This window comes from Sebastes fasciatus, chromosome 16, assembly GCF_043250625.1.
Source record: "Sebastes fasciatus isolate fSebFas1 chromosome 16, fSebFas1.pri, whole genome shotgun sequence".
NCBI classification, from domain to species: Eukaryota; Metazoa; Chordata; class Actinopteri; order Perciformes; family Sebastidae; genus Sebastes; species Sebastes fasciatus.
This window is the reverse complement of record NC_133810.1, coordinates 15,260,821-15,287,735: the sequence shown is the minus strand read 5'-3', so window position 1 is coordinate 15,287,735 and position 26,915 is coordinate 15,260,821. Positions and strand designations below refer to the sequence as shown.

At 39.2% G+C, this 26,915-nt stretch overlaps 2 protein-coding genes across 4 annotated transcripts in view; both read right to left on the bottom strand.

Annotated features, from left to right (window-relative positions):
• Nucleotides 1-3,926, bottom strand: part of rxfp2a (relaxin family peptide receptor 2a) — a 74,113-nt gene extending 70,187 nt beyond the window's left edge. Inside the window, exon 1 of the mRNA XM_074610438.1 lies at nt 3,793-3,926. The gene's annotated coding sequence lies outside the window, so the exon portion shown is untranslated. The remainder of the gene's footprint in view (nt 1-3,792) is intronic.
• b3glctb (beta 3-glucosyltransferase b) lies at nt 204-25,828 on the bottom strand. 3 transcript variants are annotated; one of them, XM_074610443.1, is made up of 15 exons: nt 25,634-25,828; nt 22,948-22,985; nt 22,810-22,852; nt 21,793-21,902; nt 18,312-18,388; nt 18,059-18,170; nt 17,766-17,902; nt 17,342-17,405; nt 16,122-16,238; nt 10,961-11,030; nt 8,469-8,582; nt 6,541-6,640; nt 5,043-5,162; nt 3,793-3,937; nt 204-381 (listed from the first exon to the last, which is right to left on the bottom strand). In XM_074610443.1, exons 1-15 carry the CDS (start codon nt 25,692-25,694, stop codon nt 349-351), a joined length of 1,341 nt encoding a protein of 446 aa, XP_074466544.1. In that variant the 5' UTR covers nt 25,695-25,828; the 3' UTR covers nt 204-348. The 3 variants fall into 3 exon arrangements, with proteins under 3 accessions (XP_074466544.1, XP_074466542.1, XP_074466543.1); XM_074610441.1 differs by lacking the exon at nt 204-381 and adding an exon at nt 1,094-2,623 and having other exon boundaries at nt 25,634-25,827; XM_074610442.1 differs by lacking the exon at nt 204-381 and adding an exon at nt 1,094-2,623 and having other exon boundaries at nt 22,810-22,849; nt 25,634-25,827.
• Nucleotides 25,829-26,915: the final 1,087 nt, after the last annotated feature.

Here is a 26,915-nt window from a genome sequence, read left to right as displayed (position 1 = left end):
CAACCTGACAGGAAATTTAAGGGAATTGTAATTAAAGATTGAAAATTCAACCTCAGAGTTAAGGAGAGCGAAGGAGAATAGACCTAAAAAAAGGTACCAGTGATGCTTAAAGTATTGTTTGAAGCATTTTATCTCCCTCACACACACACACACCGGTAACAAGTGAAGCGCTATGGCGCTATGAATAACCTGACAGTGAATACATATTTATGACAATATGTCATCTGCCGAGCATCACACAAAGCCTTGGAGGAGAAACTGTCACAACGGGACTGTCTCTACGGGCAGTCATTGTCCCAGTTGCTATGGTAACAGATGTCACAGTGACATGATACTAAGGCACTTCACTTATGGGATACTGGCCACAATGAGACGACAAGTCTGGAAAAAAGAAAGACACACAGGCTGAGGGAGAGAAAAGAAAATGTAATATCATCAAGGAGTGGTATCCCACCTAAGCCTTCTATTTACAACTTTAATCATCATCATAAGTTGAAAAATAAACTACTTCAGTCTGTTTTTGGAGCTGTGCTGCGACGGACTGAAGAAATGAGATGACGACTTCTGAATGGAACCAGACCCAATTTTATTGGTCTATAATGGTCTTTTCAGATCAAATCTATTTTTTGAGAGAATCTTTGCAAAAATAGCAGAAGCATTTTGTTTCCTACAAAAGAGAGAAAAGTGGAGTAAGGAAGACATAATTCTGTGTTTTTTTCGGTGTCCTACAACAGCATGTGATGATACTTCCTTCACACAATCACGCCAGTCTGTTATGAGGCAAAACAAACCAAAACACGCACAATAAAGTTTTGTTTCAATGAATATTTTATTTTCAAATTATTAAAAGTTTTCAGCAAGCATGCACAGACATTTATATATTCATAAAAACAGCTGCAAAATGGCATTTTAAATGAAGGCTTGGCAGCTGTGGTTGTAATTACTTTTACACCCACTAACCCATAAAACACAGTTCTGCTGTTCACAGATCACAAAATAAAATTCTACAAAACTCTACTGAAAATTCCTCCATTAGAGACTCATTCACATAATCATATTCCATGTGGTAAACATATAAACAGCAAGTTCTAAAATGCTGAATTTTGTTTTATAAAATTAAAAAAAAGAAATAACAGAATAGTCAGGAATAACAGCAAGAAAAGGAATATGAACATTTCCAAAAATGTCAAACTATTCTTTTAGTGTGTTAGTCTAAAAGTGAAATGAACACAAAATATTAGCAAATATTACTGAAATAGATGGATTTTATACCATGGTCTGTGTGAATACTCGGTTCTGATTGGCTGCAGGGTGTACTACAAACAAATCGGAATATCTTATTTATAACACTGAGTGTAACGTTAATCCTTCGGTGCCTCATCCTCTGAACACCACAGGGAGGCGACATTGATATATAAAGGGAACTGGATACAGCGTTGGAGGCGGGCTCCTGTTCATTCCTATGAGAGTTGCTCAGTGGTGCATGAAGCCAAAACGGCTTCAACTGCCGAGTGATAAAGTATTCGTATCATCCGGCGATCTTCCGTATCCATTGGGCCCATAGAGCAGGCGCAGTGGCGTTTCCTTTAACTCCGCCTCCCAGCCCTCGCTCCAGCCTCAGTCTCATTCACATGAACGGAGGAAGGGAAATAACTCTGGATTCGGCTATTAGTGCATTTTACAACTTGATTTTACATTTATTTTGTCTGCAACTTTTTAAGCTGCGCCGTCATGGCCAGGTCTCCTTTGTAGAGGTTTCCAACCTCAAATGCCTGGCTAAATAAATTAAATTAAATTAAATAAACACTGGATGTCTCTTCACCAATACAACACAGATCCTATAAGAGCACACTGTTAACATTATGCCAAATATATTAACATAATCTTTCTTCAATAAATGAAACATCTTGGTTCATGGTTAAAATTTTGCTTGGGGGTAAAGTGACAGCAGTGATACTCGGACACTTAATGTTGAATCAGTGTGCACTTTCAGATGAAAAATCTGAAAATGTACTGATGTCAACAGGAAGTCTTCCAATTTCTCGAGACCAACAAACAACAACCAAATGTTAGCATGCCACTAGCGTTGTTGTAGCGTTGTTGCGGAGGCAAAGAAACATTAACATCCACTCAGCAAGTCTGTCTGGCTGCTGTTTTGGCTGCGTAGGTGCTCTTTAATAGAGCTTTTTTGCTCTGACTCAAACATACAGTAAGTGCACAGGCCCTTAAACCAAAAAGGTGCGCTAAATGAAGCTTAAAAACCTCTGTAGAACCACACTTCGGTGATAATTCTCTGAGACCGGTAATGTTGATATCAAAAATATTGATCAATGCAAGTATTAAGGCTTGTAAGAATTATGTTTCTCTGGGTCTATCTGGACATTACAGTCACTGTAGTGGTTGCTGCTTGCTCATCTTTAACTCTACGCTCTTGTGCAAATTTGGATTCAATGTTTTGTCTACAGTACGGTATACATACTGCATACACACAGTGTTTCTACAGTTCGTTTCGTGGGTGTGTGTCCTGCAGCCAGTGTTTGTAGACGACCACAGGATCTATGTTCCAGTGCTTGTGGAAGGAGACGGCCTGCTCCAATGTCTCGGAGTAGTCATACGGTCGGGCCTAAAATATCAAGAACAAGTGGTTTGTTTGTGTGTGGGTGCCCATGTATGCTTAATGATTCATATTTTGTTTATTCTGTGGATTCCCACGGCTGCTAACAATCTAACCGTTGCTCCAGGGTAGTTCATTCAATATTCTGTTATTATATTATAGCCTGCGTAACCCACAAGGCAGTCTTTCTGTCTTTTCCCACCTACACTGAAGATAAATATGAAGAGATCAGAGCATCCTCTGACACTGGAGAAAATCTGGCTCCCATTGGAACACTTTTAGCTTATTTAGTGGTTTCTGTACAGTTACTATACAGTGATATTTGCAGTTATTTCCACAAACAATTACTAAATAAGATGATTTTCACTTTGTTGTTGATAACCAACACATCATCAAACCTTGTTCTTATTAAGTATATCTCAACATTCAGGGGTTGAGAAGCAAATGTACATGAGGGAGGTCCTCACAATCATATTAAGAACACTAGGTCTGTCCTCAACCAAAGAAATACTTAGTCGACTAAAGTGTGATATATGCTTGCCGCATCTGTGAGCGTCCGAGTAGTTGGAAAAATGTGGATGTTCGCGGACAGGCGAAAACCTGCCTGCATTCTGATAGTGTGACATCACTTTAGCCGTGTGGCAGGTTTTCGCCTGTCCGCGAACATCCAAATTTTTCCAACTACTCGGACGCGGATGGGCGGAGGAAATTGAGAACTTTGAGGAGCGAGGGGAAACCTGAATGGAGTATAAAAGATTCAAATATTTCCTCGTCACAATTTCACGTAAGCTCATATCCGTGCGGCCATCCTTGCAAAAAGTATAACCGAAGCTTAACGATAAGATTTTGTCAACTGATCGATTAGTTGATTTAATCGACAGATCTGTAAAAGTAAGTTTCTCCACAAAGAATCACAAAAAAGCACTTTAAACCACTTTAAATCTTGTGTTTACCAGAGATGAGCTCGTAAGTTTCTTGAAAATAAGTCATTCAGCATGAAAGAAAACATAAAAAAACGACGAATCAACTAAAGAAATCTTAGTCAACTAAAACCAAAACAATGATTAGTCGACTAATCGACTGAGAGGGGGCAGCCCTAAAGAACACGTAGTGTATGTGTGTGTGTGTGTGTGTGTGTGTGTGTGTGTGTGTGTGTGTGTGTGTGTGTTGTTCCTTACCTGGTGGAACAGTGGACTGTGTGTGATGGGAACACCCAGGGAAGTGAAGCACCTGCCCAGCACCATGTCATCAGGAGCATCATCACTGTAGCAACGACAACCACTGGAAACCAGCCTGGACACCGCCACCCGACTGAGCACCATCCTGCACACAGAACACAGATATTTAAATAAGAAAGGGAATTAGATTTACAAAAATAAACATGATACAAGATTTACGTGCCTATGTGTGATTGTCTGACCCCGAGGAAAAATGATGTGCTGTTATTTGTTTTAAATCATGGCAATAAAAGATTTTCAGATTTCTTGTATTTCAGAGAGGCGAACATATTCTCTTCTTCATGTATAGTCTGTGCATCAGGATCTCCTGCTTTGTGCCTCATTAAATAAAAACAAGCTAAGTAGAATAAACTGGTATAAAATACAATAATAAAAGTTGCAGTGCAGTGTAAGACATGGATAATAATTTGATTTAATTGGTTGCACACATAGTTGCTCTGTCGGTGTAAATAAGTAACTGTTAACAAGTTTGCCATAGCAACATACAAGGAGTCATACAAGTCATTTGATCCATCATTAATATAAACATATTGATTATAGCAGCATTAAATTCTAGTCATTACTGTATGACAAGATTCCCAACGATACCATTTCATTTTTTTCCATTTGATGATATAGTGGACTAATGAAAAATGGCTCTTTACTTTTGAATATTTAATTCAATATTTGCAGGAAAGCAGCTGCAATGAAGTTTTGGGACGAGTAGACACAGACTGTACTGTACAACAGGTAACACTGTCATACTATGTACTGAGTTTTGTTTTACTGCGACATTGTTAAAACCTTGCATAGCAGCTCCATTCCCCATAACGGTGTGTTCAGATATAAAGCGAATTTGAGAAGCGGCACAGTTGAAATGTCAGTGCAAAGATATGAATTGAAAGTGTTTCAAAAATGTGCGTGTATCCTGGAGAAAGTCTGAAAGGAAATAACAGAAAGAACCAGAGTTTTGAGTTCTGAGTTCAGTCAGAGGCTGAGCTGAACACAAACACACAGACACACTCTCACAGAAATGGTCGGTGTGTCCGTTGATAACTTACAGCTACCGTCTCTACAGTTGGTACATTGGCTGTTGGAGGCAAATAAAGACAAATGGTCCGTCGCATTCATGGTGAAAATTCAATTCTCTTTCTGTCTGAATACCTTAACACCAACAGCACAACCGCCCTCCCTTCACCCCGCAGCCTCACCCTCCTCCTCCTGTGGTGTAGCTGTATCCCTTCTGAAGCAAGCTGTAGCCGTATCTCTCCCCCAGGCTCACTGCTTCCTTTGGGTCATAGCAATGCAGCAGTCGACGCAACCTGGGTAAACTATAGACAGACAATAAGTGAGACACGAAGGAGTGAGGTGCATGCATGCATTCTTCCCAAACACAAGCACATACCATAAACTGTACACAGTTTGTAGACAGACAAAACAAGGTCCTAGCTACATCAAATATCTATAATAAGAGAATCCACAGGAATTTAGGGGATAAAAACAATTTCTAAAGCTGTTTCTGTATTGCACCAAAACTACATAACCTCCTCTACTCAACTCCGCTTTACCATAGACCCCCTTTTTGTCATTTTTACAGGTTTTAGGGGGGGGATAGCAGATCAGTAGTAGATGTCGCATAAGAGTGGTGTACTGTATGTCATCTGAAGGCTGGAAACCTGAAGATGAATTTGAGATGCTGCTCAGTACTGTGTCAAGTTGTTCTAGTCATTAATAAAACATAAAAGAAAATAATTAAAGGGACTATTTGTAACTTTCATAAATGCTTCTTAACGGCGACACCTGTGGCCGTGAAATCAACGAAAGTCAGCGTCGGGCTCGTGCTTGTGCTCGCTCTAAATATACCTGAACGAGCATCGCTCAAAACAGTGAGGCGACACACGTCAGCTAAAACCACAATATCACTCTATATTTCAGCTGCTTGGCAGTAATGTTAGCTGACCAGACGAAGGTCTCTCCATGAATCAATGCTGATACTGTGTTTGCTTCTCCTGCCTCAGCGCAGGCTTCAGCAGTCTCACTACAATGAAATAGCTACTATGGGGACTAACATCATCACACATGAATGCAATTGGGTTCACCGAATCCACAAGAGTCTCAGCTTTACAGTGATACCCAATTTATGTAATTCCAAGACTGTTTAGGGACCCCGGTATGCAGAAACTACTTTTAGCCCATATAACCTATTTTCATTCAGATAAGGGACCCATTTGAAAATGGCCAAAATGTATCCCAACTTTGGAGTGTTATTCAGCGTCCTTCCTGGCAAGCTAGTATCAATGGATTCCTTAAGTTTTCATATGATACCTTCACTCTAACTCTTAAACTGAGCCAATTAAAGTCTCTGAAAGAAAGTAAAGTTGGCCGAGGTCGCAGGTGTCCTCAAGGAGTTGCAGAGGTTTAAAGGCTTTGAGCTTTTCTCAGGACTGTGTGAGCATTAACAGATTGACAGCTCTCTCACCCTCCTGCCAGCTTTGTTGCAGATGTCAGTAAGTTAAACCTTTATAGTTCTGGCTGGCTTATGCAGAATTATTAGCCGGCATAAATCACATCTTTAAGAGAGATGTAAATTATTCTTTTACTTTAGCAAGTCACTACTGCAACTTCAAATCAAAAATGCATTTGAAATGTTTGTGTTGATGCTTTAAATTAGTAGTGGTAGGTTAAAACAGAATATCTTCTCCCAGTTACCTGATGAGTGTATCGTCATCAACAATGAGTAGCCAATCAGCCTTTGGCACAGCTTCGCTCAAGAACCGTTTCAAGATGGCAAACGTCTTCCCACAATGCCCTGCAGGGAGACGACACATAAAGAAATAGTGTGAAAAAAGATGAAGCAGGGGCTGCCAGTTCAGGTTTGGACCCCATTAAAGTATTATATCAACTGGCTGTTTTTGACCCCTAAGATAAATTAATTTATGAAGTGAATTTGTGCTCATACTGAAGCCAGTATATATGAAAGATCTGGTCTGTGTTCTCATTAAAAAACATTCCTCATTGTGTTTAAAGTTACTACAAGGAACTTTCATTTATGTTCATTTTGGCAGCCCCAGTGGACAAAAGCGGTAGTGATTCCAAGCACCAGAATTCCTTTAGAAAACTTCTCTATTTCATTTTCCCCTCCAGCGGGCCCAGCAACACGGCCTGGGTCTCCAGCAGCGTGGTGTTGGTGTTGGCACCCAGTGGGGACCGGTGGAGCAGCAAGGCAAAGCTGTGCTCCTGGCCTGCTGGCATGCTGCTGGGCTGCAGATCAAAAGGTGTCAGCGAAGCCGGATCTGGATCTGTCTGTGGCTGGCTGGTTGCTGCCGAAGCCCCGCTGTAGTTTAAGCTGATTCCATTTGCCAAACCAGTCCAGTTGCAGTTTACATCCATGTCTGTCCAAAATCACATCACTTCATAATTTTATCCTATTGGACATTTGTGTAAAATTATCATAAGTAGCTAATGAATTCTTGAGTTGTGGCAAAAAACTTTGTGAAGTCACAGTGACCTTGACCTTTGACACCAAATTCTAATCAGTTCATCCTTGAGTCCAACTTTGTGCCAGATTTGAAGAAATTCGCTCAAGGCGTTCCTGAGATATCCTGAGAATAAGACGGATGTAAGGTCACAGTGACCTTGGCCTTTGACCACTAAAAACCTAATCACTTCATCCTTGAGTCCACTCAGACAGACGGATGGACAACCCGAAAACATTAATACCTCCGGCCACGGATGTCGCCAGCGCGGAGGCATAAAAAAGAAGAGAAAATATTGAGAAAATGAGAAAATGAACAAAAGCATGGGCTTGGAAAGTATTAAAGACTGTGGGGGAATAAAGAAAACAAAATTAAGAAAACATGTATTGTACAGGGGACATGATAGACAGTGTAATACTTTCATCAGCCTGTGAACAGGAGCAGAGAAACAAATATAAGAGGGAGTTCAACAGTCATCTATCCACCTCTGCACTGAGAAAAGGAATGACTTTGTAGTTATTGCTATGATTTAGATGGACTCTAGTCTTCTGATATGTCTGTTCATACACTCGTTCCTCCATCTGTGGAGAGGACAGGAAGTCAGGAGTCCTCAAGAGCCTGAAACACATCCTATCTCCCATTAACACTGATCTCACAATCAGGCACAGTGTGGTGAGTGAACTACCACTTGAACTTGACGATCTTGACGCTATAGCGATATAGTGACTGCACACAGGAAACAAAGAGGAGAGACACATCCGATTAAAATCTCAAGAGTCTGCAGTCAAGCTAACGGCTCTGTGAGGCTGTACTTAGGCACAGTGGTGCTTTGAGGTAAAGGTTAATGTCAGCATGCAAACGCATTAGCAATAGAGTGAAGATTATCTTGCTGACTAAAACGTGTAAGTATCATAAACGTTTGTTTACCACAGAGCTTATTTTTATGCAATAATCCAAAATCCAATGAAAAAATTCCCATTGGCTTTTTTCAAGGGAACCAGTGTGATACTAACTTCCAGGTTGGCCTACAAGAAATACGTCATCCCTGCAGCGCTCTATTCTGGTCAGGGTTGTATAGTGACAACAGGCAACTTCCTCCCCAAGTGCTTCCAGGACAACTCTGTGATTTAATCCCTCAAACAAATCCCTGTATCAGCTCACCTCTCTCGGTGTTGGGCACTCCCAGGCTGATTGTGGGTATGGAGGCGTCAGTGACATCGCTGTAATACTCTAAAAACCCAGCATCTTTCTCCCAGGTTGCTTTCACGACTGGTACTGTGAGGAGAAAAGGGGAGAGGGTTAAAAAGAGACCAGGAGGGGGGAAAGAAAACTGAACCTCAAATGACATTATCTCTGAATCATGCAGATGCATACAGAGCTCACTATTAAATCTCTAAGTCCCTACTGTAAACCAGTCAACTCCAAAGGACTGTCTAATCAAATAATGAAGAATGTCTTACTACCTCTGACTGCATTAGACTCTGGATAACTAACTCATACTGCATTTTGATCTGGATAAGAACACCATCAAATAACTGCCAGTCATAATCACACATAATTCATTTTGATCCACGAGAAGTGGGACCAAGCCTAGGTTAATTCATTCTCAAACTAATCCACTACCTAATTGATTGTAGAGTACACGTGACAGCTTGCTCTGCAATTCTAATAACCAGAATTTAAAGTAGCAGCCGACTTAATCACACCTTGTTCTTTCTACTTTTGATGGTGTTCATTGCTTTAAAATAGTCAGTGTATAACTGCTGGCTCATGTTGACCCTAAAAACAGACACCAGTGTTTTGGATAATTACACAAGCAGTCGCAATTTCAGCAGACAGTCCAGATGAGGTTGTGAATTTAAACAGGTAGTTTTCACCTGACAGGTTAACTAGGACTGAATGACCAGCAGACTGTTAAGCAAGTGGCAGTAAACAAAAAACAATAACACATTAAAAGTAAAACTTTTGCAGCTAAATGTCCTGTAATTTACATTTAATTTCCATTTATTCTGTGATAAACATAAACTGAAAGAGTTAATTTTGGCAACGACGGCACCCAAAGGGGAGAGTTTGGCTTGCAGAGTGCTGTGTTCAGTGGTGGAAGAAGTACTCAGTAGTAGTAGTAATACTACAGTGTTAAATACAAGCAAAATTCCTGCATTCTAAATTTTACTTGAGTAAAAATACAAAAGTATTAGAATCAAAATATACTTAAAGTATCAAAAGTATACTTCTTGAATGTCCTATGTCAGAATAATATAAATTACATCATTGGATTATAATTATTGCTGCATTACTGTATACATCACATTGATATTGCAGCTGATTATGGTTTGGCATTTATATTTATTATTATATATATTATATTTATTTACACACGTGGACAAAATTGTTGGTACCCTGCCGTTAAAGAAAGAAAAACCCACAATGGTCACTGAAATAACTTGAAACTGACAAAAGTAATAATAAATAAAAATTTACTGAAAATGAACTAATGAAAATCAGACATTGCTTTTGAATTGTGGTTCAACAGAATCATTTTAAAAAACAAACTAATGAAACTGGCCTGGACAAAAATGATGGTACCCCGGATCAGTGTCAGATCGCACCATCCGTCGCTGTTTGAGCCAAAGTGGACTTAATGGAAGACGACCCAGGAGGACACCAAATCATAAAAAAACGAGACTGGAATTTTCCAAAATGCATATTGACAAGCCACAAAGCTTCTGGCAGAATGTCCTTTGGACAGATGAGACAAAACTGGAGCTTTTTGGCAAGTCACATCAGCTCTATGTTCACAGACGCAAAAATGAAGCATACAAAGAAAAGAACACTGTATCTACTTTGAAACATGGAGGAGGCTCGGTTATGTTCTGGGGATGCTTTGCTGCATCTGGCACAGGGTGTCTTGAATCTGTGCAGGGTGCAATGAAATCTCAAGACTATCAAGGCTTTCTGGAGCGAAATGTGCTGCCCAGTGTCAGAAAGCTTGGTCTCAGTCGCAGGTCATGGGTCCTCAAACAGGATAATGACCCAAAACACAGCAAAAAACACCCAAGAATGGCTAAGAACCAAACATTGGACTGTTCTGAAGTGGCCTTCTATGAACCCTGATCTAAATCCTATTGAACATCTGTGGAAGGAGCTGAAACATGCAGTCTGGAGAAGGCACCCTTCAAACCTGAGACAGCTGGAGCAGTTTGCTCACGAGGAGTGGGCCAACATACCTGTCGACAGGTGCAGAAGTCTCATTGAGAGTTACAGAAATCGCTTGATTGCAGTGATTGCCTCAAAAGGTTGTGCAACAACATATTAAGTTAAGGGTACCATCATTTTTGTCCAGGCCAGTTTCATTAGTTTGTTTTTTAAAATGATTCTGTTGAACCACAATTCAAAAGCAATGTCTGATTTTCATTAGTTCATTTTCAGTAAATTTTGATTCATTATTACTTTTGTCAGTTTCAAGTTATTTCAGTGACCATTGTGGGTTTTTCTTTCTTTAAGGGAAGGGTACCAACAATTTTGCCTAAGTGTGTAGAATTAGTACTTCTACTTAGGTTAAAGATCTGAATACATCTTCCACCACTGCAGAATATAATGTTTTTAATGAATGAAACTGTTTTGTTCTTCAAAAAGGGTCGGGAATAACTCACCTCTCTCTGAGTGGAATTTTTGGCAAGTTTTCACAGCAACAAATACTTCATTCTTCAACACTGGATCTCCCTGGGAAAAGAGAGAAAGAAAATTAAAGTTTACTCTTCGTTAAAAACAAAATGATGCAACATAGCTATAAAACGGCAAAAAAGTGCACGGGCAAACACAAACACAGTGTGAGGTGCAACATATACAGAATTTAATGGACTTAAAATTGAGTCGGGATGGCAAAATGAGGCACACTAGGTCCTAACAGTACTATCACGTATTATTACACTGTTATCTCTTTTGCACTGAATTCCCATTTCATGTCACTTCTTTTTCCCCGAGAATTACCAACAGTAATCGGGAAGTTAGTACTTATTTATAGCTTACATTTTTGATCTGCTACCCTTGCAAAATATTCATTATAAACACCAGACACTACCTCACGATGCATAACACTAATTCCTGTAAGCTCACGATAAGTGCTGCATTATTCATGTATTCTTTGAGACAGATGGTCCTCTAATTTATGCTACCTTTCAAGCACATTTACCCCATAATTTGGAGACAGAAGAGTTATTTTACGCAAAAGTCATGCAAACAGCAATGTGTTTTTGATATTCTTGTGTATATTTATACTTTGTTAGTGTTGCATTCATCACATGCAAGGAAGTTAAAGGATCACAGCAGTAAAAGGAAGATAAAAAAACATATGCAAATTAAGGGAATTAACCAAATAAAACTAGAATATACATAAATGATTATGAGAATGAGAAACATCTTCAGCCACATCTATAGATACTAATCCTGCCTGAATTGAGGTAAAAACTTTCTACGGTCATGATCATGCTGAGCATCTGCAGTGGACCTCAACCCTCATGTGACGAGCACATTGGGTGATTTGATTTGTGCTGGTGCTGGTGCTGGTGCTGGAGGGTGATGAATGATTGAGATAGTGCACTTATGTGGCACTAGAGCAGGTGACAAAGTTGAGACTTTCCTTAAGTTAGATGGTTAGTTAGGAACGAGGGTAAAAGCTCAAAGTGTGTATAAAGGGTGGCAAGAATCACTTATATTTAATTCATATTTCTCACTTGGTTACATCTGGGGCTTTAATGTAATGTAAAAATAGGGGCTTCACAAGAGTTGTTTTAGTTTCCTTCAACACCAGCTGCCTGTATTTGGTCATATCATAATTTAAATCATGTTATTCACGCATAAGAAAGAGTTTATGCAAACAGACTGTATATAAGAAGTGAACGTAGTCACCCACGTAAAGCATACCCTGCTTTATGGTCCATTTGACTCTAAATGGGACCATAATATACTAAATGAACATCATGCTGTATTGAAGAAGTCTTGAAACTAGCGATTGAGACCATAAACTCATGTTTACAATATTTACTGCGGTAATAAATCAAGTGAGAAGTAGGGTTATTTTCTCATAGACTTCTATACAATCAGACTTCTTTTTGCAACCAGAGGAGTCTCCCCCTGCTGGCTATTAGAAAGAATGCAAGTTTAAGGCACTTCCACATTGGCTTCACTTTTCAGACCCTGGAGTTTGCCCACTGCATAAAACGGACTTTTGTGGATCCGGTTTGTGGATTGAAGAGTTAACGGATAAATTATTTTATTGCTTATGTGAGATTCAAATGTTTTTGTCTTTGCATAACAGTAGAATTATGCACTTATTTTATTGGACAAAAACAATGGTACTGGACATCCATGCAGCAGCTGTGGTTCCCCTCCAAATGTACTTGCTAAAACAAATTAGAAGTATATATGTATGTAATTTCTAGGAGACAGAGTGCATGATGGTTGACGAAATCTTTTGATCTTTGATCACTATGCAAACCTGAAATAAATATTGCCATTTTATGTAATGTGAGACATACAGTAATAGACAATGAACAACTTAAATGAACCAATACGTCTTATAATAGCATTCATACCGTCATCATTCATATTCAAAAGGTGTTTTCACACTCTTCAAGGCACACCTAACTGTGAGGAATGAGAATGAGAAACATCTTCAGCCACATCTATAGATACTAATCCTGCCTGAATTGATGTAAAAACTTTCTACGGTCATGATCATGCTGAGCATCTGCAGTGAACCTCAACCCTCATGTGACGAGCACATTGGGTGATTTGATTTGTGCTGGTGCTGGTGCTGGAGGGTGATGAATGATTGAGATAGTGCACTTATGTGGCACTAGAGCAGGTGACAAAGTTGAGACTTTCCTTAAAGGTCACCTATTATGCAAAATGCACTTTTCCATGTCTTTTAAACATCAATATCTGTCCCCAGTGTGTCTACAAGTCACCATAGTATCATAAAAGACCATCCTCTCTCTTTTTCTCCTGCTCCGTTTGTCCGGAAATGGGTGTCGAAAAATGCTGCGCAGCTTTTCCTTCTCTTCTGACGTCGTTTGAGAATGCAAGCCACGTGAGGGTTTCCTGGTCGAACCAGAGAGAACCTTCAGTAGCTGACCCCGCCCCACAGCGCGTCACTGTCTCTCCTCCTCAACCGAACTTGAGCAAAGTAGCTCCTACTGTTAGTCTGCAAGAACCAGCAGAACAGGCTTCATGTACTCCCATCATCTAAATATAACATGTTCTTTCACAAAGGCTTTATGTAATTACACTGTTTAAACAGATGATATTTATATATTATATATATTTGATGTCATGCATGTAGAAGAGTACAGGTAGTAAATAGTGACTGTAAGCAACACAACACATTTCTGTTTCACAGTCAAACTTTATTTGAGTAGACAGATGACAATATTAATTATTCACAGCATTTGTAATCGTCTCACCTGTTAGTTAGTTATGTGACATGGTACAGGAGAAAGTCTTTCAGCTCTGGTAAACTATGGTAAGCTAAGCTCCGGTGGTCTGTAGTCATGGTAACACAGAGACAGCTACTACTGTAAATAATATACCATTACTCTGATCTTCCATACATTTATCTTTTAGCAGAAATAATGAACTGACTACTGTTTCACATCTTCTATTTTCCACCCTGATGGTCGCTGTGTTTACACACCGTGTCATAGCGGTAGCATGTAGCTAACCCGTTAGCATGTAGCTACATGCTAACGGGTTAGCTCTGTATCTCCCATCTGCTCTCAGCTGTCTGCTCTCAGCTGTCTGCTCTCAGCAGTCTGCTCTCAGCTATCTGCTCACAGCTGTCTGCTCTCAGCTGTCTGCTCTCAGCTATCTGCTCTCAGCTGTCTGCTCTCAGCTGTCTGCTCTCAGCTATCTGCTCTCAGCTGTCTGCTCTCAGCTGTCTGCTCTCAGCTATCTGCTCTCCTCTGGGATGATTCTGTCGGTCATTTCTCACAGATGGATCTGTAAAGACAGACGTAAAACAGAGTGTATGTTTACGGTTTACAGAGTTGATGCATAATGTAAACACTGAGCTAACTAACAGAGCTATAAATAGCATTATTTACCTGAGAGAAACCGTCAGGAAAACCTGGAATCTGGACCGCAGATGTTCATCATTTGTCGCCGATTTCTGATCAGATTCCTCCGGTAACGTGCGCTGGGTGAAGTTTCTGGTTTATAAACTTTAAAGTGGTTTATAAACTTTATTCTAGCTGCTATCTCTCCACTCGTCTCTCTCTCTCCAGAGCTTCTCCGGGAGGGAGGGGGAGATAGTGACGCTGTGTTGTTGAGGACGTTTGATTGACAGAAAACGCTGACCAATCAGAGCAGAGTGGGAGGAGACAGGCTGTGAATCAGGGGTTTTCAGACAGAGGCTGAATTAGGCTCTGAGGCAGGCAGACTCAGGCTGCAGTATGAGAAGAATAAAGGGTTTTTTGAACATTGCAGCATGTAAAAATGTTCTAGTGCAACATTAAAATACATCTATGAACCTGGAAATGAGTATAATATGTGACCTTTAAGTTAGATGGTTAGTTAGGAACGAGGGTAAAAGCTCAAAGTGTGTATAAAGGGTGGCAAGAATCACTTATATTTAATTCATATTTCTCACTTGGTTACATCTGGGGCTTTAATGTAATGTAAAAATAGGGGCTTCACAAGAGTTGTTTTAGTTTCCTTCAACACCAGCTGCCTGTATTTGGTCATATCATAATTTAAATCATGTTATTCACGCATAAGAAAGAGTTTATGCAAACAGACTGTATATAAGAAGTGAACGTAGTCACCCACGTAAAGCATCCCCTGCTTTATGGTCCATTTGACTCTAAATGGGACCATAATATACTAAATGAACATCATGCTGTATTGAAGAAGACTTGAAACTAGCGATTGAGACCATAAACTCATGTTTACAATATTTACTGCGGTAATAAATCAAGTGAGAAGTAGGGTTATTTTCTCATAGACTTCTATACAATCAGACTTCTTTTTGCAACCAGAGGAGTCGCCCCCTGCTGGCTATTAGAAATAATGCAGGTTGAAGGCACTTCAGCATTGGCATTACTTTTCAGACCCGGAGGTTTGCCCACTGGGTTCAAAGTCCATCATATGCTGAGCAAATCTTGCCTTCTATATTACAGATGTATATAAATAAAGATTTTATGAGTCCTGTCTTGTAGACGTATGTTATTTTGTGTACCACAATTTCTTCTTTGGCCTTGAGTCAAACAGATGCTGCAGTGCTCCTTCATCCCACTCGGTGCTCCTTCATCCCACTCGGTGCGCCTTCATCCCACTGAGCTGTCTACTTAGTTTCCGTTTAGCCTCCAGGCTGACTCAGCTCACATTCGTCCTTGCAGTCTGAAAGTCTATTGCAGTCTATTTGTATTCATGTACAGTAGGCCTTGGCAGTGGCAATGTGCGTAATGTGCTCACTGTTTCAGTGATTTAACTAAAGTTAGAAATGTGATGGATCACAAAAGCAACCCTGAGAGATGTCCTTGATGTCCTGCTCTTGATAATTACTTCCAACAAAACCTAGTCATGCCCACATTTCTTTTTTATCTTTATCTATGCAGGGAAGATTAACTGAGAGGATGCCTCTGATCACAATCACACAGTTACACACCTTCACACCTGGAAGCTGCCTATATATCACAAATGCATGCTCACAAATGTTCACACACACACACACACACATACACAAGAACTTACTGCAAATTATAACGTCACCCAAATACAGTGATGTAAACGTTAATAAATAAGAGTTGTACATACACAGTTGGGCAGGTAGGTTGTAAATGTCGTAGCACAGTTGTCTCTCGTTTCGGTACAAAACTCTGGAACTGCTGTCAGCTTTGGACCATTTCCTTCCTCCCAAATGTACAACGCAATCTAGAAAAACAAGAGACAGACATGAGGATGAATGGTTGCCTCTCTCTGGGTCCTCAAACAGTAAATTTAGTTTTATTCATTTTGTATTATCCACAAGTCATTTGAGAACTTCAAAAAGGCTCACACAGCTCAAGGTTTATGCCTCACACTATGCATTTCAATTACATCACTCCTTTGAATTTTAAGGAGCATTAACATTATGAATTTAATGTCTTTGCTGAGTCTGAACATCGGGAAAGTAAAGCAAAACACAACTTTACTTTGACCTTGAATTTACTCTCCTATTAGGACTAATTTAAAATCATTACATAGTCAAATTTGAATATGCGTCCCTTATGTTATTTCAACCTTGCTATACAACCTGATAACAAAGGTTCTCCCAAGATTTTTTTGCAAAGCAGTTTACATGCTCAATGTTCATATTCAATCTCCCCACACACACAAAAATACACATTCTTAAATCCATTCAGACGTAGAGCTTTTGCATTAATAATATAACAATAGATCTACCAAAAGCCACAAGCATGGAAAGCTGCAGGAACCTTTTTAAAGAGGACCTATTATGCTCATTTTCAGGTTCATACTTGTATATTGGGTTTCTACAAGAACATGTTTACATGCTTTAATGTTCAAAAAATGCTTTATTTTTCTCATACCGGCTGTGCTGCAGCACTTCTTTTCACCCTCTGTCTGAAACGCTCTGTTTGAGCTCCTGCTCCCCCCTCCCCTTACTTGGTGACATCACCACATTACGGAAGAAAAGGCGGAACTTCAAGCAAGGCGTTTCAGGCTTTGTAACTTTGCAGACTTTTTACATGCACAAAAAACTATATAACACTAAAGGAAAGTGAAAAAGCACAAAAGCTTAATAGGTCCTCTTTAACAAAAGGCTAGCCATTCGCTGGGCGAACGGTGTCTCTCATCGTTATATATCTATTTTTACTCAGCAGCCAGCCTGGAAGACGAAACTGATGATGCTTTTCACAGCAGTTGTTGAGGCGCAAAGTAGAATTGAGCCAGAACGGAGTCTTAACAATATAGTGATAGGCAGGCAGGAGATGATGCACTGATTCACAAAACTCCTGGAAATAGTTTCAAAGTACCTCATGTTTCAAGTCGATCGTGAAATCTGACTTCAGATGCTCGTGTTGGATCCGCTCAGCGAGTCTGAAACACATGAAAGTGAAAGATGTTGAAAGAAGAGAAACAGCAGAGTAGAAGTGGGAACACCCCTACACCCCTACACCCACTTTGAGAATCGTGAATATGAATTGAATAATCGAGAATAGTGTTTAAATTTCAAGCATAGATTTGATTGTGATTGACATCTTTTCTTTTTATTGTGGACTGGGTCTCTTACCTCTGCATGTGCTACGTATTCATTGAACGTGTGTTTATTTACCAGACCATGTCATATGAAGGCTTACTTGCTGCCGTGGACCAACCCCTTTCTTTTAAAAAAAAAAAAAAAGAATAATGTAAAAAAAGAAAGAAAGAAAGAAAGGAGACACATTCATGCGCACACACCTCTGGAGCAGCAGCGTGCTGAGAGCCCAGCCTGCTGCAGGGTCAGGATAACTAAAGGAAGTGGGGTCTTCAGAGAACGCATAGTGGTGGATAATGGAGGCCTCGTTGTCATGGAGACGCTTACCTAAAAACCATTCCTGTGAGTTGCAAAAAGGGAAACGGGGCAGGGTGATATGAAAAGAAAGTTGCCCGTTTAACATGTGCATCAACGCAGGGAACTAGATCACCATTAATAATACATAATATAATACATAAAGACAGTATTGTTAGGGAGATGTCTGCATGCATCTCACCTCTTGGACTGGATATCTGTGTAGGACCTGCAGCAGAGCAGACAGTGTGACGCTGGTCTCCTCCTCTATGAAGAAAAACCAGGATGCTGATTGGCCATAAGTGGCAGAGAGACTGGAAAGAACCACATGAAGCCATTAACTTTGTGCATTTATTTTCCCCCGTAGGAATCATTAAAGCTAAATTTAATTAAAAATCATTGAATCTCATTTGATTAATTTGTTGATCATCTCCATATGTGTGTTTAACACTCACAGAGGAAGCGCAGGGAGGATACTCCAATCCCCTTCGTATTCTGACAGCTCATGGAGAAGAAGAACAACAGGAACTCCCTGCATGAAACAAAATTGAGTTTGAAACTGAGTACAAACTCTCTCTCCTCTCTCTCTCTCTCTTTGTGTGTGTGTGTGTGTGTACGTCCCCTTTAAGGAGTGACAACGTTTTGGCAGTTGTTCTTACAACTACAGCAAATGGAAACATAATATTCCCAAAAAGTTACTTTATGTCCACACAGACATCAACACATTGAAAGTACACATGCAAGTAGACCTCTCTGGGTGTAAAATGAGGTTATTACCACCTGCTGTAAGCGCTGCGGTGAGGTGATAAGGCGATGAGGCGATTCTATAATGAGGTTGAAAAGACGCAGCATTGGCACTGATGTCTTGGATTCCAAGCTGGCACTAACGGCCTACAACAAATAAAGGGCCATGTGACACGGCTGTCACAAAGTGTTTATCTCTCCCTATAAAGCAGGATGTGGAACAGATGTGAATCTGTGTAAACAAAGCACTAACATTAAAACTGAGATGCTGCTGCTCATATTTCGGTGACATCATGACCGCCAACTATGATTTACTGTATGTATATATATATATATATATATATATACTGTTTCATTGTCAACAAATAAACAAGAAAACAGCCATATGTCAGTCAGAAAAACCAGCTGTCAACATGTCAGAGTGTATCTTTAATCCCTGCCTCCAGACATAAACACCCAGTTATACGTCAGTAAAAAAAAACGCATGACACATAACCTGCCCTCATTCAGAAAATCTCTCACTACAATCAAGGTCTATCTAGCTGTGATAAACATCACATCTAGAGAAAGCTTGCACTCATCTACCTCACTTAGACAAAACGCACACACACACATCCCAGCCTGTCAGAACAAGCACACACACAGAGATGATTGTAGGCTACACATCTAAATGTGATATTAAACTTTTTCGCTTATCAGCACTTTCAGAGGAGGCAGTGGCTATTTTTACAGCATGTAAGTCTGATTTTATATGAACCTCGCAATCTCTCTATTCCCCAAAAATTCCCACAAATATTCCGTTAGAGTGAGTGCAGCAAAAATATTTTTTCAGCTTTGTCAATATGCATGCCACTAGGTACATCAATCATGTTTCTCTTGAATATTGTGGTTGTTTCTTTTCCATTAATACTAAAACTTTCCTTTTCATACCTCTTATTCTTGTCCAAAATTATGTTATAAGACACAGTGAATTCAGGACTTTCTCAACCCCCCAAAAAACTGTCAGTTAAAAAATTGTCCAGAAACGCTCACAGGTACTGCATTTAGCAGAAAAAATATGCTCAAATCATAACATGGCAAACTGCAGCCCAACAGGCAACAACAGCTGATTTATTTAAATCGGCGTATGCAAAAGTAGCCATCTAGGCTGCTGCAGAAGGAAAAAAGATATTGTCTTTTTCCTGCTCCACACGTCGTTTGTATACGTCATCGTTATTATACATCATCGTTATTATATGTCATCGTTATTGTTTTGTTGTCATTGAACTTTTTATAATTTAAATCAATGCGGTTAATTTAAACATTAGAAAGAATCACACTAACATGATATGGAACAATATGGAAAGTGTGTAGCCGTTGCCTTTTTTTGCATTCATAATTGTCCCCAAGACAAAAAACTTAACTAAAATCCAGACCTGGACAGTAAAATGACATTGTTTAGAGGGATTATTGTAAATAAGTCAAAGTGAAACTGGAAAACTGTGGAGCTATAATAGGATTTAGCTAAATGAGGGGGGATACAAATGAGTATATAGTATAGTGTATAATTGCTTTTCACAGCTGCCATGCAAGAACAGTCATTTAACAAGCTATGAATGACAAAGAGTTTGTTTTGTGTATATTTTATAACCATGAAGCTAATGTGATGTTTCTCCCTAACTGTATTTTCTTTTTGTGTCTCAGGTAGAAAATGGTGCAGAAACACCTCAAACCACCAACACCTGGTTCCAAAACAAAACAATCATAGACATGTCAAACTCAATCACTGATCCCGCTCTGATGCTGGCAAATCACTCACCGATGTGTTCGCAAACAAAGCGTAAGATACATTCAAGTTTTTCCAGCTGCTACACCACATTTGGTTGTTTACAGGCTGCAGTGTGATTGCAGATGTCTCCTCGCTTAACAAAGAAGACGCCAACGCAGAGAGAGGTTGAGAGACTACAAGACATTCTCATTATCAAATCATTGTGAATGTAGAAACATGCTTCGTGCTTTGACCACAGCCAAAACAGATCTGAAAACATGTAAGACGGTTACAATTTTCAGTAATCAAGGGAAATAAAGCTTTCACAACAGTCGGGGACATTTTCTTATTTCTAATATCCTGCTGTAGAAATTGTTCCTCGGAGCCCCTGCTGACTGCCTTCTGTCATTTTTTCAATCAGCGAGGGTTTTCTGGATTGAAAATGAGTTTGGAGGAAGAATAAAAGACTGCATGACGGTCTTTTCGATTCACAGTACCCATTCCCATCAAAGGAAAATCAACTATTCTGCGTCTCTACTGCCGGCTGCCACGTCCATATGCCTGTCATCTCATTGAGGTCTATAACAAATTAGTTTTCACAGCTACCCTGCAGGCACATATCAGTAAATAATTACAGAGTGACAGCGGTTCCTCTCAGCTCAGGTAGTGGAGTTCTGTGGCGAGGAGGACACCTATTGGTACCAGTGTAATAACACACTAATGCAAAACTCCAAGTCAAACTCCAGAAGTCACTGATACACGTTGAAAATTAAACTGCTTGCAGCGTCATTATCCTGTTATTGCCAGCACAATACATTGCATACATATAGTAGATATTTACACAACCTTTTTGAGTCCTTAATGGTGATTACAATATTTATTGCTCTCAACCATAAACAGAACTGCTGCCTATAAATCTGTCTCAAGCAGTACGATGACTAAATCATGGACCGCAATTAATCGCATGATTGTCCATAGTTAATCGGGATTAATTGCAATAGAACCCATTTTCATTCACATATCTTGAGGTCGGAGGTCAAGGTATCCCTTTGAAAAGTTTTAGCCTCTTTCGACAAGCTAGTATGACATATTTCTAGTTTCATTGGATGCCAGTATATTCACTCTAGCTTTAAAACTGAGCCCGCTACAACCTAAAAATCACAAGCTGTGTTAATGCGTTAAAGAAATTAGTGGCGTTAAAACAAATTTGTGTGACAGCCCTATTCAACATAAAATAAATGAATCGATGTATTGTGAAATGATCTATTAGATTACTACTCATTAATTTGAAATGTTATCGTACCCTTCTTTTTTTCATAGTAAGAGTTTTATTGGAGTCAATTTTTTTAATCTTGATGACCGAGAGGACACCTACCTAACACACATGTGGACACACAAGAAAGATCCAACCCAACGGTGCTAATCCACCAACTGCCAGATGTTACCTGTCCCAGCTCAGCTGCCTGCTGCAGAATCTCCACCTTCCTCTGACCACCTCGACGGGCGTGGAAGGAGTTCCTCTGACTCTGGATCACTAACACCACTTCCTCCAATCCTAAGAAAAACATGCACAGAAAAAGGTACAGGAAACGCAAATTAGGAAGAGACATGACGATGCAAAGAAACGGGGAGTTTATGAAATACACGTATTTGTTTTCTTGCCAGGAAAGTCCCACACATAAGCACTTGTAAAACTACAACTTATCATTTTTACACTTGTACGGATAAAACCAATAGGATATAACATTACTTCAAGAGTTTTAAAAGGTAATTGTAGATGGATTTTGTTGTGTAAATATTCACTTGTCCTGCAGCCTGATGGAGACACCAGTGTCACACAGATACCACGTGATACCAATGTCGTTATACTATTGGCTCACAAGCCTTGTTAGAAGTGGGAACCAAACATCAGATATCTTCCACAGAGATAAACCAAACATTCATTTTGGACCCGTCAAAATCTTTTAAATGATTAATTCACAATCATAATAATTTGTTTTAGGAAAAGCAATATTTTTATTCGGCACCTTTCTAAAGGCTCCGTGTGGATGTAATTTTTTTTATATTTGTCTACATAAAAATGTTATCAATAACACCTTTTAAGACCTTTATTACTGACTAATGTTTTGACGCCAACTGCATCTTGAAGTTGCAAAAATTTGATTGCCTTAAGTCCTTAAATTTGGACCTGATCTCTGAAGTCTCTCCTGTTACAAAATTGCCCTATTCTGTGAGCACCGGACAGGCTTACTATTCCTTGTGAAACGGTTGAAACGCGTTTAACCTCCTTTCTTCACCTTTAACTCCTAGTCCTCCTCTCCCATACAAAAATCTTAAAAGATGTTCGTGTCTTGGTTGAGCTTTTCATTCACACACTCCACCATATAACTAAATTGCTTTCCTTAACAATGTGTCACTGTGGAAAAAGTATCAGACCATCTGCAGTGAAATCCCTCACTCACCAACAGCGCTGCGTGTTGTGTGCTCCCAGTGCTCTGCTGCCTGCTGGGAGTCAGAGGGATTCTCGTTAAGTCGGACACACACCGCTGAGCCACAAGATGACGCATAATCACAGCAAGAATCTGGGGGGCAGCACTTACATGAGCACGACCTGTGTGTTTTTCTCCGGCAGAGGCACCTTGAGGCGGTGAAAAAAGAAGCAACATTATTATCATCAAAATGCATTGAGTAGTTGTGCTGACATGGAGTAGTCAATTAGTCCATTTGATGATCAGTGGATCAACGGAAAATCAATTAACAGCAGAAGTCAGATATCAAGCAAAAATGAAAAAAGCACTTTGCCAACTTTTAACATCTTGACACATCTGTTATAGTATGACATGTAATGATGGTGCAAGTACTGCCACAGCAGCAGCAGAGTTATTTTTACACTTCTTATCACTATCTCAACAAGAGAAAACCGAGACTTTGAATCAAAGAAAACTCAAAACAGACTTTGAAACGAGGACAGCTATAGTTGTCTCTGCTCAGTGTGTTGGAGGTGTGGTGGTAAACATATCCTACTTAAGAGAGTCAACAAGTATAATGGTGTATATATGTGTGTGTCAATCTATGCCAAAGGTGGAGATATGGTCATTCTTTGTGGTGTGGAAAGTCCATTAAAAATGTATTTGAGACAGGCTTGATGTAGCTGTAAATGATGAACAGTTATCTTCCTGACTCAGACATCAACACAAATTCTCTCACTTCCTACCTGAGTTGGAAAAAAGGCATCACTGATCTGGAGATGTTGAACTTACTCCTAATCTAACCACCCAAACTGCTTCTGAATGCTGTAAAATTGAGGCGAGAAATAGGCCATGTGGTTGCTGAACCATCGTGTGTTTTGTATTATCATTGCCTTGTTCAAGGCCATCACACAGGTGACTCATGCAGGTGTTTTCAATTAATCTGGCTGATTTGATGTCTTCTTATCTATATAGAAGGTACTGTATGTGTAACACCAAGGGACAAAACAAACCCTCAGGTACCTATGGATGCGTAGACCTGCCATACTAGGAAGAAAACCGATTAACAGATTGAAAAAGTAAATTTCATTATGGCTATCACTAGGGCTGACCCGAATGCTTCGAAGCTTCGACCGTTGCCATGGTAATCAACCTCAAAATCAGTATTCGAATGCTTTGTTTTTTTGTTTTTTTATATATAGTATGTAATTATAAAGTAGAAATCCCCAAATAACCTGTGAAATAAGGAATAATCCCACAACATTATTCATATTCAACATTAATTATTATTCTCAGACAGATATCGCTGTTTGTTATGTGTAGAGGTGTGTGTGTGTGTGTGTGTGTGTGTGTGTGTACAGTAGTGCGGCAGCAGCACTGTCCTGAAGCTTCAAATACCTTCGAATATTTCTCACCGAAGCTTCGAAGCCCAAAAAAATGTAATTCAAGACAGCCCTAGCTATCACTATTGGTATTTGATATTTTAAGCAAATAAATATCCAAAATATTTCCACACATATCAGCCAAAAGGCCTCTTTCACGGCAGAGATGTTGACCTGTTATGGTAGGAAAAGCACAGGTGTAATTAATAACATTAATGATTGAGAGTCCCAGTAATAGTGTATGTAATGCAGCCATCACTAACGTCATTAATTACACCTGTGCTTTTTCTGCTATGTCTTATAAAAGGTGAAAAGAGATACTAATGATGTGATATTCATTTTGTAAAACATTTTAATCCAGGTCTAACACAGGTTACACTTTTCCAGTGTCTAGTTTAAAAGGCCCTGCACACCCATCGCAGGGTAAACACAGGTGTAATTCCTTAAATTAATTATGGTCTCGTTCTATGTACTGTCACAGCTGTTCAAGTGAGCCAGCATGCACAATAAACCAGGGCCTTGGCCCACCTAAATAGAACAGAGCCATAATGAATGGCATTTATAACACCTGTGTTTATCCTGTAATAATATGTCAAGGTGGCTGCTGTAAAAAAGGGGCTATAGACTGTGTTTGATTGACATTTCCATCACCCTCCTATTAGTTTTGTTGCTCCTGTTAGGTCAGGATAACTTACACCTTTATCACTCACCAGTACATAGAGTTTGGTGACCTCTGACCACCTGAACAGAGGCCTAATTGGCCTGGGTGTGCAGGGCTTTTCATTTTTTTAATGTGTGCTGGCTCATTTCAAAAGTACACAAATATTTTGCTGCAACTGGCCTGCAAGCTTCATTCATAATTCATGCATACATAAGAAAAGATGAACAATCAGACCAGGGGGGGTTACAGACAAATGGGAAGTTCAATTTCACTACAAACTAAATCATCTTCATTCTTTCCTCAAATGTTTCTGTGTCATTATATCTGTGCATAACATTTCCTGGAGGCATATTTGCAGATGAAATCATCTTATATTTGATTCCCTTGACGTGCATCACTGGACTTTAAACAGCCTCTTGATAACAGACCCCCATGGGATCACCTGCATTTGTTTGTGGTGCCTTCATGCTTTCAACTATAAGATCACAAGTTCCTGTTTTGAATTTCAAAATAAAACAAAATAATCAATATTTAGTGGCAAAGCAAGTACCCACGTTGTCACTGTCGAATAACCCAAGTGGGTTAACACAAAGTAAATACATGTTTAAATTTTTTTCGAACTGTAATGCACTCTACGTCTTGTTAAATTACATATATAAATTTACTTTGAAGGGCCAAATTGAACCAATTTCCGGTTGCAGTGTAGCCTGTTTAGTGCTAGGTGGCTGTTTAGCTAACAGAGTAGCTGCCTCAGTAGTGCATTGACTCCACTTACCAAGCCAAAGAAGAAGCACAGCGACCAGTTTGCATCCGTGTACCACATTATAGTGTGACATGGTTCCCGTGGAGGTTGTTTTTCCTTTGAAATCACCGTCTTTTCATGGAGAACCTGGAGAAACTGGTTGGCTACATTCCTGTAGAGGCAGAACTCTGTGCTCGACTGTAGAGCCTGTTAGTGCGGCGCTTTAGTGACCTCTAGCGGTCATAGTTATATGACGTAACTACCAAGACACACTGTAGTTTAGTACAGTAACTTCACACCACAATAGCACTCTGTCATGTTCATTCTCATATAATATATAAATATATAATGTAAGTTATACTAACAGGCACTGTTTTAAAAAAATAAAATAAATTGACATCAAGTAGGACAGTTTTATTTATGTCTACCACCATAATTAAGTACAATTTAGAGGTACTTTTTTTGAGTATTGTTATTTTCTTTATACTTCCACATCACTTCCACTTTTTTACTTTTTTTTTATTGTGCTTATAACAATTGAAACTTGCAAAACACTACTCTCCACATGAGGTCATACAAAGAATTATAATTATATATTTGTAATAAACAATCTGTCATATAATACAAATTTACTGTTCACAGAAGAGTCTTATTGCCTTGCAGTTACATGACGTTACTACCAAGACATACTGTAGTTTAGTACGGTGACGTTACACCAGAATACTACTCTGTCCTGGTCATTCTGATATAATATATAAATATATAATGTAAGTTATACTAACAGGCACTGTTTTTCAGTGTGTAGCCACTGTATATTGGCATCAAGTAGGACAGTTTTATTTATGTCTACCACCATAATTTACTTAAGTACAATTTAGAGGTACTTTATTTGAGTATTGTTATTTTCTTTATACTTCCACATCACTTATTTTTTTATATATTTATATACTTATATACTATTATATATACTTTTATATATTTACTGTATTGTTATTGTTGTTAGTATATATCTTGTCCTAATTGTTTTGTTATCACTCTATTTCTCTATAGTTTCTATAATCAAGTGTGACTAAAGAGTAAGTGGGAAACTCATATTTGTTCATGTTTTGTTTATAATGTTCATATGTGTATATATATATATATATATATGTACATAAATATGTATTTATTTTATTTATTTATTTTAAATATCCGTCTTTTACACAAATGTTTTTATGGTTATAATCATGGCAGACGACGGTCTGAGTCTTGCTGCCCGCATACTTTTCCACACTTCTCCTCTGCGATCCTGCAGATAAACAAAAGTTACACTGAC

Coding starts and splice junctions, on each gene's coding strand:
- b3glctb (XM_074610441.1), bottom strand. CDS start 25,694: ATGTCACACTATAATGTGGTACACGGATGCAAACTGGTCGCTGTGCTT. Junction 16,239..17,341: donor CGATCGACTTGAAACATGAG/GTACTTTGAAAC, acceptor TTGTTTTTCTAG/ATTGCGTTGTACATTTGGGA. Junction 11,031..16,121: donor CAACCTACCTGCCCAACTGT/GTATGTACAACT, acceptor CTCTTTTCCCAG/GGAGATCCAGTGTTGAAGAA.